The 17,111-nt window shown below is 41.9% G+C and overlaps 1 protein-coding gene across 8 annotated transcripts in view; it reads left to right on the top strand.

Annotated features, from left to right (window-relative positions):
* Positions 1 to 17,111, top strand: part of loxl3b (lysyl oxidase-like 3b) — a 163,615-nt gene that overhangs the window by 140,777 nt on the left and 5,727 nt on the right. For 2 of the 8 annotated variants that reach the window (XM_014211694.3, XM_014211691.3), the window contains 6 exons: positions 5,673 to 5,827; positions 9,265 to 9,435; positions 11,635 to 11,790; positions 12,316 to 12,405; positions 12,971 to 13,130; positions 13,818 to 14,061. In XM_014211694.3, the coding sequence (XP_014067169.1) occupies positions 5,673 to 5,827; positions 9,265 to 9,435; positions 11,635 to 11,790; positions 12,316 to 12,405; positions 12,971 to 13,130; positions 13,818 to 14,061 (976 nt within the window). The remainder of the gene's footprint in view (positions 1 to 5,672; positions 5,828 to 9,264; positions 9,436 to 11,634; positions 11,791 to 12,315; positions 12,406 to 12,970; positions 13,131 to 13,817; positions 14,062 to 17,111) is intronic. The other 6 variants (XM_014211697.3, XM_014211692.3, XM_014211699.3 and 3 more) reach the window with 4 other exon arrangements.

Below are 17,111 nucleotides of genomic sequence, written 5' to 3'. Positions count from 1 at the left end.
TGTAGAAGAAACCTTACAGTATTATAGACACTATGACCTGGGATTTACTATGGTCTTCTATGTAGAAGAACCCCTAACAGTATTATAGACACTAAGTCCTGGGATTTACTATGGTCTTCTATGTAGAAGAACCCCTTACAGTATTATAGACACTATTTCCTGGGATTTACTATGATCTATGTAGAAGAACTCCTTACAGTATTATAGACACTATGTCCTGGGATTTACTATGGTCTATGTAGAAGAACCCCTTAAAGCATTATAGACACTATGTCCTGGGATTTATTATGTAGAAGAACCCCTTGCAGTATTATAGACACTATGACCTGGGATTTACTATGGACTTCTATGTAGAAGAACCCCTTACAGTATTATAGACACTATGTCCTGGGATTTACTATGGTCTATGTAGAAGAACCCCTTACAGTATTATAGACACTATGTCCTGGGATTTACTATGGACTTCTATGAAGAAGAACCCCTTACAGTATTATAGACACTATGACCTGGGATTTACTATGGTCTATGTAGAAGAACCCCTTACAGTATTATAGACACTATGTCCTGGGATTTCCTATGTAGAAAAACCCCTTACAGTATTATAGACACTATGTCCTGGGATTTACTATGGTCTATGTAGAAGAACCCCTTACAGTATTATAGACACTATGATCTGGGATTTACTATGTAAAAGAACCCTATACAGTATTATAGACACTATGTCCTGGGATTTACTATGGTCTTCTATGTAGAAGAACCCCTTACAGTATTATAGACACTATGTCCTGGGATTTACTATTGTCTATGTAGAAGAACCCCTTACAGTATTATAGACACTATGAAATGGGATTTACTATGATCTATGTAGAAGAACCCCTTACAGTATTATAGACACTATGACCTGGGATTTACTATGGTCTTCTATGTAGAAGAACCCCTTACAGTATTATAGACACTATGTCCTGGGATTTACTATGGTCTATGTAGAAGAACCCCTTACAGTATTATAGACACTATGTCCCTGGATTTACCATGGTCTATGTAGAAGAACCCCTTACAGTATTATAGACACTATGACCTGGGATTTACTATGTAGAAGAACCCTTTACAGTATTATAGACACTATGTCCTGGGATTTACTATTTAGAATAACCCCTTACAGTATTATAGACACTATGACCTGGGATTTACTATGGTCTATGTAGAAGAACCCCTTACAGTATTATAGACACTATGACCTGGGAGTTACTATGATCTATGTAGAAGAACCCCTTACAGTATTATAGACACTATGACCTGGGATTTCCTATGGTCTTCTATGTAGAAGAACCCATTACAGTATTATAGACACTATGTCCTGGGATTTACTATGGTCTATGTAGAAGAACCCCTTACAGTATTATAGACACTATGTCCTGGGATTTACTATGGACTTCTATGAAGAAGAACCCCTTACAGTATTATAGACACTATGACCTGGGATTTACTATGGTTTATGTAGAAGAACCCCTTACAGTATTATAGACACTATGTCCTGGGATTTACTATGTAGAAGAACCCCTTGCAGTATTATAGACACTATGTCCTGGGATTTACTATGGTCTATGTAGAAGAACCCCTTACAGTATTATAGACACTATGGTCTGGGATTTACTATGTAGAAGAACCCCTTACAGTATTATAGACACTATGTCCTGGGATTTACTATGATCTATGTAGAAGAACCCCTTACAGTATTATAGACACTATGTCTTGGGATTTACTATGATCTATGTAGAAGAACCCCTTACAGTATTATAGACACTATGTCCTGGGATTTACTATGTAGAAGAACCCCTTACAGTATTATAGACACTATGACCTGGGATTTACTATGGTCTATGTAGAAGAACCTCTTAAAGCATTATAGACACTATGTCCTGGGATTTACTATGTAGAAGAACCCCTTAAAGTATTATATACACTATGTCCTGGGATTTACTATGTAGAAGAACCCCTTACGGTATTATATACACTGTGTCCTGGGATTTAGTATGTAGAAGAACCCCTTACAGTATTATAGACACTATGACCTGGGATTTACTATGGTCTATGTAGAAGAACCCCTTACAGGATTATAGACACTATGTCCTCAGATTTACTATGGTCTTCTATGTAGAAGAACCCCTTACAGTATTATAGACACTATGACCTGGGATTTACTATGGTCTATGTAGAAGAACCCCTTACAGTATTATAGACACTATGTCATGGGATTTACTATGGTCTTCTATGTAGAAGAACCCCTTACAGTATTATAGACACTATATCCTGGGATTTACTATGATCTATGTAGAAGAACCCCTTACAGTATTATAGACACTATGTCCTGGGATTTACTATGATCTATGTAGAAGAACCCCTTACAGTATTATAGACACTATGTCCTGGGATTTACTATGTAGAAGAACCCCTTACAGTATTATAGACACTATGACCTGGGATTTACTATGGTCTATGTAGAAGAACCCCTTACAGTATTATAGACACTATGTCATGGGATTTACTATTGTCTTCTATGTAGAAGAACCCCTTACAGTATTATAGACACTATATCCTGGGATTTACTATGATCTATGTAGAAGAACCCCTTACAGTATTATAGACACTATGTCCTGGGATTTACTATGATCTATGTAGAAGAACCCCTTACAGTATTATAGACACTATGTCCTGGGATTTACTATGTAGAAGAACCCCTTACAGTATTATAGACACTATGACCTGGGATTTACTATGATCTATGTAGAAGAACACCTTACAGTATTATAGACACTATGTCCTGGGATTTAGAATGGTCTATGTAGAAGAACCCCTTAAAGCATTACAGACACTATGTCCTGGGATTTACTATGTAGAACAACCCCTTAAAGTATTATATACACTATGTCCTGGGATTTACTATGTAGAAGAACTCCTTACGGTATTATATACACTGTGTCCTGGGATTTACTATGTAGAAGAACACCTTACAGTATTATAGACACTATGACCTGGGATTTACTATGGTCTATGTAGAAGAACCCCTTACAGGATTATAGACACTATGTCCTCAGATTTACTATGGTCTATGTAGAAGAACCCCTTACAGTATTATAGACACTATGACCTTGGATTTACTATGGACTTCTATGTAGAAGAACCCCTTACAGTAATATAGACACTATGACCTGGGATTTACTATGATCTATGTAGAAGAACCCCTTACAGTATTATAGACACTATGTCCTTTGATTTACTATGGTCTATGTAGAAGAACCCCTTACAGTATTATAGACACTATGTCCTGGGATTTACTATGGTCTATGTAGAAGAACCCCTTACAGTATTATAGACACTATGACCTGGGATTTACTATGTAGAAGAACCCCTTACAGTATTATAGACACTATGTCCTGGGATTTACTATGTAGAATAACCCCTTACAGTATTATAGACACTATGACCTGGGATTTACTATGGTCTATGTAGAAGAACCCCTTACAGTATTATAGACACTATGTCCTGGGATTTACTATGTAGAAGAAGCCCTTGCAGTATTATAGACACTATGTCCTGGGATTTACTATGGTCTATGGACTTCTATGAAGAAGAACCCCTTACAGTATTATAGACACTATGTCCTGGGATTTACTATGTAGAAGAACCCCTTGCAGTATTATAGACACTATGACCTGGGATTTACTATGGTCCTCTATGTAGAAGTAACCCCTTACAGTATTATAGACACTATGTCTTGGGATTTACTATGGTCTTCTATGAAGAAGAACCCCTTACAGTATTATAGACACTATGACCTGGGATTTACTATGGTCTATGTAGAAGAACCCTTACAGTATTATAGACACTATGTCCTGGGATTTAGTATGTAGAAGAAGCCCTTGCAGTATTATAGACACTATGACCTGGGATTTACTATGGTCTTCTATGTAGAAGATCCCCTTACAGTATTATAGACACTATGTCCTGGGATTTACTACGGTCTATGTAGAAGAACCCCTTACAGTATTATAGACACTATGTCCTGGGATTTCCTATGTAGAAGAACCCCTTACAGTATTATAGACACTATGACCTGGGATTTACTATGTAGAAGAACCCCTTACAGTATTATAGACACTATGTCCTGGGATTTACTATGTAGAATAACCCCTTACAGTATTATAGACAATTTGACCTGGGATTTCCTATGGTCTATGTAGAAGAACCCCTTACAGTATTATAGACACTATGACCTGGGATTTACTATGGTCTTCTATGTAGAAAAACCTCTAACAGTATTATTTACACTATGACCTGGGATTTACTATGTAGAAGAACCCCTTACAGTATTATAGACACTATGTCCTGGGATTTACTATGGTCTTCTATGTAGAAGAACCTCTAACAGTATTATTGACACTATGACCTGGGATTTACTATGTAGAAGAACCCCTTACAGTATTATAGACACTATGACCTGGGATTTACTATGTAGAAGAACCCCTTACAGTATTATAGACACTATGTCCTGGGATTTACTATGGTCTTCTATGTAGAAGAACCCCTTACAGTATTATAGACACTATGACCTGGGATTTACTATGGACTTCTATGAAGAAGAACCCCTTACAGTATTATAGACACTATGACCTGGGATTTACTATGGTCTATGTAGAAGAACCCCTTACAGTATTATAGACACTATGTCCTGGGATTTACTATGTAGACGAACCCCTTGCAGTATTATAGACACTATGACCTGGGATTTACTATGGTCTTCTATGTAGAAGTAACCCTGACAGTATTATAGACACTATGTCCTGGGATTTACTATGGTCTATGTAGAAGAACCCCTTACAGTATTATAGACACTATGTCCTGGGATTTCCTATGTAGAAGAACCCCTTACAGTATTATAGACACTATGTCTTGGGATTTACTATGGTCTATGTAGAAGAACCCCTTACAGTATTATAGACACTATGATCTGGGATTTACTATGTAGAAGAACCCCTTACAGTATTATAGACACTATGTCCTGGGATTTACTATGATCTATGTAGAAGAACCCCTTACAGTATTATAGACACTATGTCCTGGGATTTACTATTGTCTTCTATGTAGAAGAACCCCTTACAGTACTATAGACACTATGACCTGGGATTTACTATGATCTATGTAGAAGAACCCTTTACAGTATTATAGACACTATGACCTGGGATTTACTATGATCTATGTAGAAGAACCCCTTACAGTATTATAGACACTATGTCCTGGGATTTACTATGGTCTATGTAGAAGAACCCCTTACAGTATTATAGACACTATGACCTGGGATTTACTATGATCTATGTAGAAGAACCCCTTACAGTATTATAGACACTATGACCTGGGATTTACTATGGTCTTCTATGTAGAAGAACCCCTTACAGTATTATAGACACTATGACCTGGGATTTACTATGGTCTTCTATGTAGAAGAACCCCTTATAGTATTATAGACACTGTGACCTGGGATTTACTATGAGTACCACTGTCTTTTAAAATGTTTTTGGATTCATTTAAGGTTTTCTACAAATCTTGACACATAACGTTTATTACAGCAGCGTCTTTCTCTGTGTGTATGTCTGTGTGTGTGTGTGTGTCTTTAGGGATGGGTCCTATCCACATGAATGAGGTCCAGTGTCTGGGGACGGAGAAGTCGATGTGGAACTGCGGTTTTAAGAACATTACCTCGGAGGACTGCCAGCATTTAGAAGACGCCGCTGTGAGGTGTAACACGCCGTACATGGCTCTGGAGAATTCGGTCAGAGACTAACTACTTCAATTTAATCTCAGTTTCATTCTGTTTAATGAACTTCAATCATACCAGAGAGCCAGTTAGTGATATCTCCTGTTTTACTGGTAACACGTTGTACCTATAGCTGACAAGATGATGTTCATGTGATCATACAAGTAATACCACATATAATCTAGTATAATCTAGTATAAACTACTATAAACTCGTAACGCTGAAGATCCGCATTATAGCGTGATTGAATTTTAAAGGAAGGGAACTTTTGATTGAGCCGACGTAATACAGTGTTTACGGGACGCGGGAACATTGCCTTTAAATTTAAAATGTGCTACACTGTGGATTTTCAGCGCTACAGATTGAATCTAGGCCTAAGGAAAAGTTAAGTTAAGCAAATGGGGGGGGGGGAGTATTGTATTTACTGTGAATTTTTAACAGTTTATTGACCAGCGATGTGTTGATAGATTCCTGATCGGGCAGAAATGTTTGCTGCTGTAGTGCTCAATTCAATGGTAGTAGTATTGTGATGAGAGACGCATCCTGAATATGTGATGTGTGTAATGACATCCTTTACTCTCATCAAATACATGCCTTTAACAATACATAACAATACATGCCTTTAACAATACATAACAATACATGCCTTTAACAATACATAACAATACATGCCTTTAACAATACCTAACAACACATAAAAATACATAACAATACATAACAATGCATGCCTTTAACAATACATAACAATACATGCCTTTAACAATACATAACAATACATAACAATATATGCATTTAACAATACATAATACATAACAATACATAACAATACATGCCTTTAACAATACACAACAATACATAACAATATATGCATTTAACAATACATAATACATAACAATACATAACAATACATGCCTTTAACAATACACAACAATACATAACAATATATGCATTTAACAATACATAATACATAACAATACATAACAATACATGCCTTTAACAATACACAACAATACATGCCTTTAACAATACATAACAATACATAAAAATGCATGCCTTTAACAATACATAACAATACATGCTTTTAACAATACATAACAATACATGCCTTTAACAATACATAACAATACATGCCTTTAATAATACATAACAATACATAAAAATGCATGCCTCAATACATAACAATACATGCCTTTAACAATACACGCCTTTAACAATACATGCCTTTAACAATACATAACAATACATAAAAATGCATGCCTTTAACAATGCATAACAATACATAACAATACATGACAATACATGCCTTTAACAATACATAACAATGCATGCCTTTAACAATACATAATAATGCCTAATAATACATGCCTTTAACAATACATAACAATACATTACATTACATAACAATAGACACACAACAAAGAGCTTCAGAAACCCTTAACCTAACGTATAGCACCCAATTAGTCCTGTTCAACAGGGAATATGGTTCTATAGGGCCCTGGTCTATAGTAGTGCACTATATATAGGGAATAGGGTTCTACAGGGCCCTGGTCTAAAGTAGTGCACTATATATAGGGAATAGGGTTCTATAGGGCCCTGGTCTATAGTAGTGCACTATATATAGGGAACAGGGTTCTATAGGGCCCTGGTCTAAAGTAGTGCACTACATAGTATGTCTACACTCTTAGAAAACAAGGTGCTACACTGCATTCGGAAAGTATTCAGACCCCTTGACTTTTTGTACATTTTGTTACGTTACAGCCTTATTCTAAAATTGATTAAATTAATACAATTATACACACAATAAACCATAATGACAAAGTGAAAACAGGTTTTTAGAAATGTCTGAGTTTTTTTTTTTACAGAAATACCTTATTTACATAAGTATTCAGACCCTTTGCTATGAGACTCGAAATTGAGCTGAGGTGCATCCTGTTTCCATTGATCATTCTTAAGATGTTTCTACAACTTGATTGGAGTCCACCTGTGGTAAATTCAATTGATTGGACATGATTTGGAAAGGCACACACCTGTCTATATAAGGTCCCACAGTTGACAGTGCATGTCAGGGCAAAAACAAAGCCACGAGGTCAAAGGAATTGTCCGTAGAGCTCAGAGACAGAATTGTGTCGATACAGATCTGGAGAAGGGTATCAAAAAATGGTCCCCAAGAACACAGCGGCCTCCATCATTCTTAAATGGAAGAAGTTTGGAACCCCCAAGACTCTTCCTAGAGCAGGCCGCCCGGCCAAACTGAGCAATCGGGGGAGAAGAGCCTTGGTCCGGGAGGTGACCAAGAACCTGATGGTCACTCTGACAGAGATCCAGAGTTCCTCTGTGGTGATGGGAGAACCTTCCAGAAGGACAACCATCTCTGCAGCACTCCACCAATCAGGCCTTTATGGTAGAGTGGCCAGATGGAAGCCACTCCTCAGTAAAAGGCACATGACAGCCCGCTTGGAGTTTGCCAAAAGGCACCTAAAGACTCTCAGACCATGAAAAACAAGATTCTCTGGTCTGATGAAACCAAGATTGAACTCTTTGGCCTGAATGTCAAGCGTCACATCTGGAGGAAACCTGGCACCATCCCTATGATGAGGCATGGTGGTGGCAGCGTCATGCTGTGGGGATGTTTTTCAGCAACAGGGACTGGGAGACTAGTCAGGATTGAGAGAAAGATAACAGAGCAAAGTACAGAGAGATCCTTGATGAAAACCTGCTCCAGAGCGCTCAGGACCTCAGACTAGGGGCGAAGGTTTACCTTCCAACAGGACAACGACTCTAAGCACACAGTGAAGACAACGCAGGAATAGCTTCAGGATAAGTCTCTGAATGTCCTTGAGTGGCCCAGCCAGAGGCCGGACTTGAACCCGATCGAACATCTCTGGAGAGACCTGAAAATAGCTGTGCAGCGATGCTCCCCATCCAACCTGACAGAGCTTGAGAGGATCTGCAGAGAAGAATAGGTCTTAATACTTATTCAAATGGAATATTTCGAAAAAAAACTGTTATGGGGTATTGGGATGTCATTATGGGGTATTGTGTGTAGATTGATGAGGGAAAGAAACCATTGAATCAATTTTAGAATAAGGCTGTAACGTAACAAAATGTGGGGAAAAAATCAAGGGGTCTGAATACTTTCCGAATGCGCTGTATCTAGAACCTTTCCACAGAGGGTTCTACCTGGAACCCAAAAGGGTTCTACATGGAACCGAAAAGGGTTCTACATGGAACCCAAAAGGGTTCTACCTGGAACCAAAAAGGGTTCTACCTGGAACCAAAAAGGTTATCCTATGGGGACAGACGAAGAACCCTTTTGGAACCCTTTTTTTCGAAGAGTGTGGCTAAATGTCCTGTATTTAGCCAGACCCTACTTCCCCTATCTCCGCACTCCTACTCATACACACCCCGCCCTCCGCTTCCTAACCCGTCTGACCCCCCCCCCCCCCCCACAGATCCGCCTGACAGGGGGCCGTACGCGGTATGAGGGGCGGGTGGAGGTGCTGAGCACAGAGGCTAACGGGACCGGGAGCTGGGGCCTGATATGTGGAGGGGCCTGGGGCACCAAGGAGGCCATGGTGGCCTGCAGACAGCTGGGGCTAGGCTACGCTAACAACGGCCTGCAAGTAGGTCTATTAGCCAAGCTAACTGCTTTTCCACTACTAATATAATACGCTTAAACCAGGTGATAACCATGGACTACAAGTACCATGAATCTCCAACCTCACTTACCATGGCAACTATGGAACACACGTACATCCCCTCAACCAATCATGATAATACATGAATCCCCTCAACCAATCATGATAATACATGAATCCCCTCAACCAATCATGATAATACATGAATCCCCTCAACCAATCATGATATTACATGAATCCCCTCAACCAATCATGATAATACATGAATCCCCTCAACCAATCATGATAATACATGAATCCCCTCATGATAATGTAACGAGTCAGATATGGTCCGCGGACTTCTCACTCGGTAACCCACCGTCTTAACCATTAGACCAGTGGTATTCAAAGTTGGGGTCGCACTGGGTAATTGCAGTGCGGTTGCCAAATTTTAAAACCAAAAATGCAGAGTACTGATCATTTTATGGGACAATATGCAAACTCCATTCCATATTGAGAAAGATCATTTTTAAAATAACATTTTATTGAGTAAATGTATGTATTTGTTCTCTCAATTTTGATAGGAGATATGGAAAAAAATTGGGTCCCCAGAAATTCTGGGGGAAAAAAATTTGGTCCTCACTTAATAAGTTTGAATACCACTGGTTTATACTAAATCCCCCAACCCCACCACATCGCTGCGGGTGATGAGCCAACAGCCAACCATAACATGCCAGGTGGCGACACCTCATTGGTTCTCCCAACCCACCAGGAAGGAACCAATGTGGCTCCCCGCTCCATGACTCACCCTGACATGTTCATTCTGACATGTTATTCTATGAGTCTATGAACTAATCCCACAGCAGCTGCCACTGCATCAGCAAACCGCTGGCCCTCAGGACTGACATGTTATTCTATGAGACACTGGACCCTCAAGGACAGGCGTTTGACACGTGTGGATTGGACCAGTGTTTCCCAACCCTGGTCTTCCATTACCCCCAACACCCTGGTCTTCCATTACCCCCAACACCCTGGTCTTCCATTACCCCCAACACCCTGGTCTTCCATTACCCCCAACACCCTGGTCTTCCAGTACCCCCAACACCCTGGTCTTCCAGTACCCCCAACACCCTGTTCCTCCAGCACCCCCAACACCCTGGTCTTCCAGTACCCCCAACACCCTGGTCTTCCAGTACCCCCAACACCCTGGTCCTCCATTACCCCCAACACCCTGGTCCTCCATTACCCCCAACACCCTGGTCCTCCAATACCCCCAACACCCTGGTCCTCCAGTACCCCCAAAACCCTGGTCCTCCAGTACCCCCAACACCCTGGTCCTCCAGTACCCCCAACACCCTGGTCCTCCAGTACCCCCAACACCCTGGTCCTCCAGTACCCCCAACACCCTGGTCTTCCAGTACCCCCAACACCCTGGTCTTCCAGTACCCCCAACACTCTGGTCTTCCAGTACCCCCAACACCCTGGTCTTCCAGTACCCCCCAACACCCTGGTCTTCCAGTACCCCCAACACCCTGGTCTTCCAGTAGCCCCAACACCCTGGTCTTCCAGTAGCCCCAACACCCTGGTCTTCCAGTACCCCCAACACTCTGGTCTTCCAGTACCCCCAACACCCTGGTCTTCCAGTACCCCCCAACACCCTGGTCTTCCAGTACCCCCAACACCCTGGTCTTCCAGTAGCCCCAACACCCTGGTCTTCCAGTAGCCCCAACACCCTGGTATTCCATTACCCCCAACACCCTGGTCTTCCATTACCCCCAACACCCTGGTCGTCCATTACCCCCAAGACCCTGGTCTTCCATTACCCCCAAGACCCTGGTCTTCCATTACCCCCAAGACCCTGGTCTTCCATTACCCCCAAGACCCTGGTCTTCCAGCACCCCCAAGACCCTGGTCTTCCAGCACCCCCAACACCCTGGTCTTCCAGTACCCCCAAGTTGACAAGTTGAATCAGGTGTGCTTGTCCAGGGTTACAATAGAAATGTGTTCTGTTGGAGGTACTGGAGGACCAGGATGTTGGGGGTAAATCCCAGAGTTGGGGAAACACTGGATTAGAGGAAGCACAGACAGGCTACAGACAGGACATCTGATTGACGTCTCGTAGGGGGATAAGTCTGAGACGTAAATCCCCAGTGGAAATGCACAGAAAGTGGCCTATCACTGACTTCCCCTAGGGCCCTTCTGCAGGTGCGTATCGTGGGAGGCAGGACGTACTATGAGGGCCGTGTGGAGGTTCAGGTGGGGGAGCGGTGGGGCACAGTGTGCTCTGCAGGCTGGACCACTAAAGAGGCCATGGTAGCCTGCAGACAGCTTGGCCTGGGATACTCCATGCATGCCATCACTGTGAGTAAACACTGGGAGAAGAAGAAATGTAAATACCACGGCTTATTCCTACGAGCCAAAGTATTCTACTCCCTTATCACCATACAGGGATACGTAGTTGTCTTAACTCAGATGTGAGTCTCTGTCAGGTATCTTGTTGAAGGTAATAAAACGTCCAAGAAAAGAGAAACCGGCACACTGCTCTTTATAAAAGAGAAACCGGCACACTGCTCTTTAATCAAGCTACGCTACCAACAAGAGCAGCATTCAGGTTTCTCTTTTCTTTAAAGCACAGAGAAGAAAGTCAATAATTCTCTGAGTTAAGGTATTCTACTGTACTGCCTTATCGTAGTTGTAAAGTGTCTTGTGGTCAGAGGCTGAGCAAGCTGCCTATCACAGGCAGATTGATGAGATGGGCAATCAATTTCATCAGTCGTTTATAAATTGTTGACAAATTTTAAATGCATTTATTTGCCATAAATTAGCATGATATGCTAACCTAATTGATATACTGTATATCACTCCTCACCTCTTCCAACTTGCTAGCTGATGTGTGGTGAGCATTCTGGCACAAATGAGTTGCATCACTCAGGTGGGTGCTACACATTGGTGGTGGATGAGTTGGATGAGGAAGAGGTGAGTTTCTCCAGTACACAAGAAAAAAAAAGGTTATTTCTAGAACGAGGATGGGCAACTCCAGTCCTGGGGGGGCAGAGTGTTGTCCCAGTTTCTCCCATCCCTAGCAAACACAGCTGATTAAACTAATTTACATTCTTAATTGAAGATCATATTTAGTTGATTATTGGAGTCAGGTGTGTTAGATGGGGGATGGGGAAAAAAAAAAAAGAAGGGGGACAAAAGTTGCCCATCCTTGATGTAGAAAATAAAAGGTCTCTTTGGCTGTCGCCATGGGTGAACCCATTGATTTAATACGTTTCGGTTGCAAATAGAACCCTTTTTTCACAGAGGGTTCTACGTTCAAGTCAAAAGGGTTCCAGCTGGAACCCACAACGGTCATTAGAAGGGTTTTTCCGTGGGGACACCTAAAGAACCCTTTTGGAATAATTTTTTTATATGTGTGTATTTGCACTTTGAGATACTGGAAAAGCACTTTATAAATCATAACCTCTTAATGTCTGGACTCTGTGTGTTTTTTTTGTGTTTATCCTGTCCCCCCCCTCCCCGACCCCAAATCTCTAAGGAAACATGGTACTGGGACAGTAGTAATGTAACAGAGATGGTGATGAGTGGAGTGAAGTGTACAGGGAGCGAGATGTCTCTGAGCCACTGCCATCATCACAGAACCATCAGCTGTCAGAAGACTGCTGCTAAGTTCTCTGCCGGGGTCATATGCTCAGAGAGTGAGTTAAACTGTTATGACACAATCATAAGCATTAGTAACACAGTAACAGAATCATAAACATTAATAAACCCCTATGATTCTAGAGTGGGTGACCAGAATGCTCAACCAGTATGAGCTAGATAAAGTATTGGTTTGTTATTATACATTCATACAGATACAGTATTGGTTTGTTATTATACATTGATACAGATAAAGTATTGGTTTGTTATTATACATTGATACAGATAAAGTATTGGTTTGTTAATATACATTGTAATCAACCGACACTAAAACTGAGCTGGGTATGGCAACTATATGTCAACGGTTTTAACATTACTACCCTCTTCTTTTCTCTTCTCCTCCTCCTCTCCTCCCCACTCCACCTCCCCTCTCCTCCTCCTATCTTCTCTTCATCCCCCGTTTCCTCTTCCTCCTCTCCTCCCCCTCCTCCTCTCCTCTTCCTATCTCCTCTTCATCCCTCGTCTCCTCTTCCTCCTCTCCTCCCCTTCCTCCTCTCCTATTCCTATCTCCTCCTCTTCCCTCATCTCTTCTCCTCCTCCTCTCCTCCCCACTCCACCTCCCCTCTCCTCCTCCTATCTCCTCTTCATCCCTCGTCTCCTCTCCTCTTCCTCCTCTCCTCCCCTCCTCCTCTCCTCTTCCTATCTCCTCCTCTTCCCTCATCTCCTCTCCTCCTCTCTCCTCTCAGCGGCGTCTGACCTGGTCCTGAATGCTCCCCTGGTCCAGCAGTCCGTGTACATTGAGGATCGCCCGCTCCACATGTTGTACTGCGCAGCGGAGGAGAACTGTCTGTCAAAATCTGCTGCTAGTGCTAACTGGCCCTACGGACACCGACGCCTGCTGCGGTTCTCCTCTCAGATCCACAACATCGGACGGGCCGACTTCAGGCCCAAGGCTGGACGCCACTCCTGGGTCTGGCACGCCTGTCACGGGTAACTATGGCAACCTAGTCATCTTAGAGCAGTGGTTCCCAAATGTTTTATAATCCCGTACCCCTTAAAACATTCAACCTCCAGCTGTACCCCCTCTAGCACCAGGGTCAGCACACTCTCAAATGTTGTTTTTTTGCCATCATTGTAAGCCTGCCACACACACACACACACACACACACACACACACACACACACACACACACACACACACACACACACACACACACACACACACACACACTATACGATACATTTATTAAACATAAGAATGAGTGTGAGTTTTTGTCACAACCCGGCTCGTGGGAAGTGACAAAGAGCTCTTATAGGACCAGGACACAAATAATAATAAATCAATAATTCTGCTCTTTATTTAACCACATATAAAACGTATTTGTTCATCGAAAATTGTGATTAACTCACCAAAGGTTAATGAGAAGGGTGTGCTTGAAAGGATGCACATATAACTCTGCAATGTTGGGTTGTATTGGAGAGAGTCTCAGTCTTAAATCATTTTCCACACACAGTCTGTGCCTGTATTTAGTTTTCATGATAGTGAGGGCCGAGAATCCACTCTCACATAGGTACGTGGTTGCAAAGGGCATCAGTGTCTTAACAGCGCGATTTGCCAAGGGTAGGATACTCTGAGCGCAGCCCAATCAAATCAAATTTATTTATATAGCCCTTCTTACATCAGCTGATATCTCAAAGTGCTGTACAGAAACCCAGCCTAAAACCCCAAACAGCAAGTAATGCAAGTGTAGAAGCACGGTGGCTAGGAAAAACTCCCTAGAAAGGCCAAAACCTAGGAAGAAACCTAGAGAGGAACCAGGCTATGAGGGGTGGCCAGTCCTCTTCTGGCTGTGCCGGGTGGAGATTATAACAGAACATGGCCAAGATGTTCAAATGTTCATAAATTACCAGCATGGTCAAATAATAATAATCACAGTAGTTGTCGAGGGTGTAACAGGTCAGCACCTCAGGAGTAAATGTCAGTTGGCTTTTCATAGACGATCATTCAGAGTATCTCTACCGCTCCTGCTGTCTCTAGAGAGTTGAAAACAGCAGGTCTGGGACAGGTAGCACGTCCGGTGAACAGGTCAGGGTTCCATAGCCGCAGGCAGAACAGTTGAAACTGGAGCAGCAGCACGGCTAGGTGGACTGGGGACAGCAAGGAGTCATCATGCCAGGTAGTCCTGAGGCATGGTCCTAGGGCTCAGGTCCTCCGAGAGAGAGAGAGAAAGAAAGAAAGAGAAAGAGAGAATTAGAGAGAGCATAATTAAATTCACACAGGACACCGGATAAGACAGGAGAAATACTCCAGATATAACAGACTGACCCTAGCCCCCCGACACATAAACTACTGCAGCATAAATACTGGAGGCTGAGACAGGAGGGGTCAGGAGACACTGTGGCCCCATCCGATGATACCCCCGGACAGGGCCAAAAAGGCAGGATATAACCCAACCCACTTTGCCAAAGCACAGCCCCCACACCACTAGAGGGATATCTTCAACCACCAACTTACCATCCTGAGACAAGGCCGAGTATAGCCCACAAAGATCTCCGCCACGGCACAACCCAAGGGGGGGCGCCAACCCAGACAGGAAGACCACGTTAGTGACTCAACCCACTCAAGTGACGCACCCCTCCTAGGGACGGCATGGAAGAACACCAGTAAGCCAGTGACTCAACCCCTGTAATAGGGTTAGAGGCAGAGAATCCCAGATATCTGTCAGTGGCTTCTGATTTAAATTAGATTTTTACAGAACCGCTTGTTGCAATTTCGATGAGGCTCTCTTGTTCAGATATCGGTAAGTGGACTGGAGGCAGGGCATGAAAGTAATAACGAATCCAGTTGTTTGTGTCATCCGTTTCAGGGAAAGTACCTGCGTAATTGCGCACCCAACTCACTCAGGGTTTCGCTATATCACATTTGACATTGTCCGTAAACTTGAGTTCAATGCTCATATTAGATATTATATTAGATTATATTAGATTAGTTAATATTAGATTAGATTAGTTGATATTAGATTAGTTAATATTAGATTAGATTAGTTAATATTAGATTAGATTAGTTCAGATTAGATTAGATTAGATTAGTTAATATTAGATTAGTTAATATTAGATTAGTCCAGTGGTCACCAACCTTTTCTGAGTCAAGATTACTTTCTGAATCCAAAAGCAAGCCGTGATCTACCGCTCAGATTTTTTTTTTTATTACTTAAAAAAACATCAGTTTATGCTACATTAACCTACTGAGAAAGCGCGACACAAGCCACTAATAATAACTACACAAGTTTATCGGAACACTTTATTATACTCATTCATTACAGCTGCAGTGCTGGTTGTAGCATGAGTGGAAGTAGGGAGAACATGCATTTTATGACTTATAAAAGTGTTGAACAAAGTGTTGACAGTGCTGAATAACAAAATGTGAACACATTGCCTTTCCTGGCGCTATGGCTGATGAATCAAGTGCACCTATTGCCAACAGCGCTGAACGAAAAACAAAATAGGAACGCAAGGTTTTATCATAGTTTTTTTTTACAAATGTGCCTTGGAGATGGACCAGTTTATGAGGCTATGTGAGAGGTTACAGACCTACAGTCCAGTGTTCAGTTAGGCTACTATTCCGTTTAACCCATCTGAACAGTACAGTTCCCTTGACTCGCCATTTTGAAGTGTTTTGACTGTCGAATTTGTATATCGCATCACAACATCGCCGGTACTGCTATCGTCCTCTTTTACCACTTCACCAAATTAAACAGTTGGCTACTGTTCTCTCCTTTTCGCAGCTTTTCTCTTATTGAATTCAACTCTGACATTGTCTTTTTTTCCTCAGTGGATCGACGTTAACTTTTTCTGCCCAAATTCTCAATAAGCGTGTAATTGGCGCTCTAGTAAGGGCCTAACGTTTTAGGATTAGGCTACGCTCTAACGCCAGAAAGAAAAACCTCAATGTAGCCTATAGATATGAATTGCACAAGAATTATACATTTATGGATTTTTTATGCGTTGTTTCCTCTTTATTCAACTCACCTGTTATGAGT

Source organism: Salmo salar, chromosome 09, assembly GCF_965601325.2.
Source record: "Salmo salar chromosome 09, fSalSal1, whole genome shotgun sequence".
In the NCBI taxonomy this organism is placed as follows: Eukaryota; Metazoa; Chordata; class Actinopteri; order Salmoniformes; family Salmonidae; genus Salmo; species Salmo salar.
The sequence above is the reverse complement of the archived record's forward strand: the minus strand, read 5'-3'. Positions and strand labels throughout refer to the sequence as shown.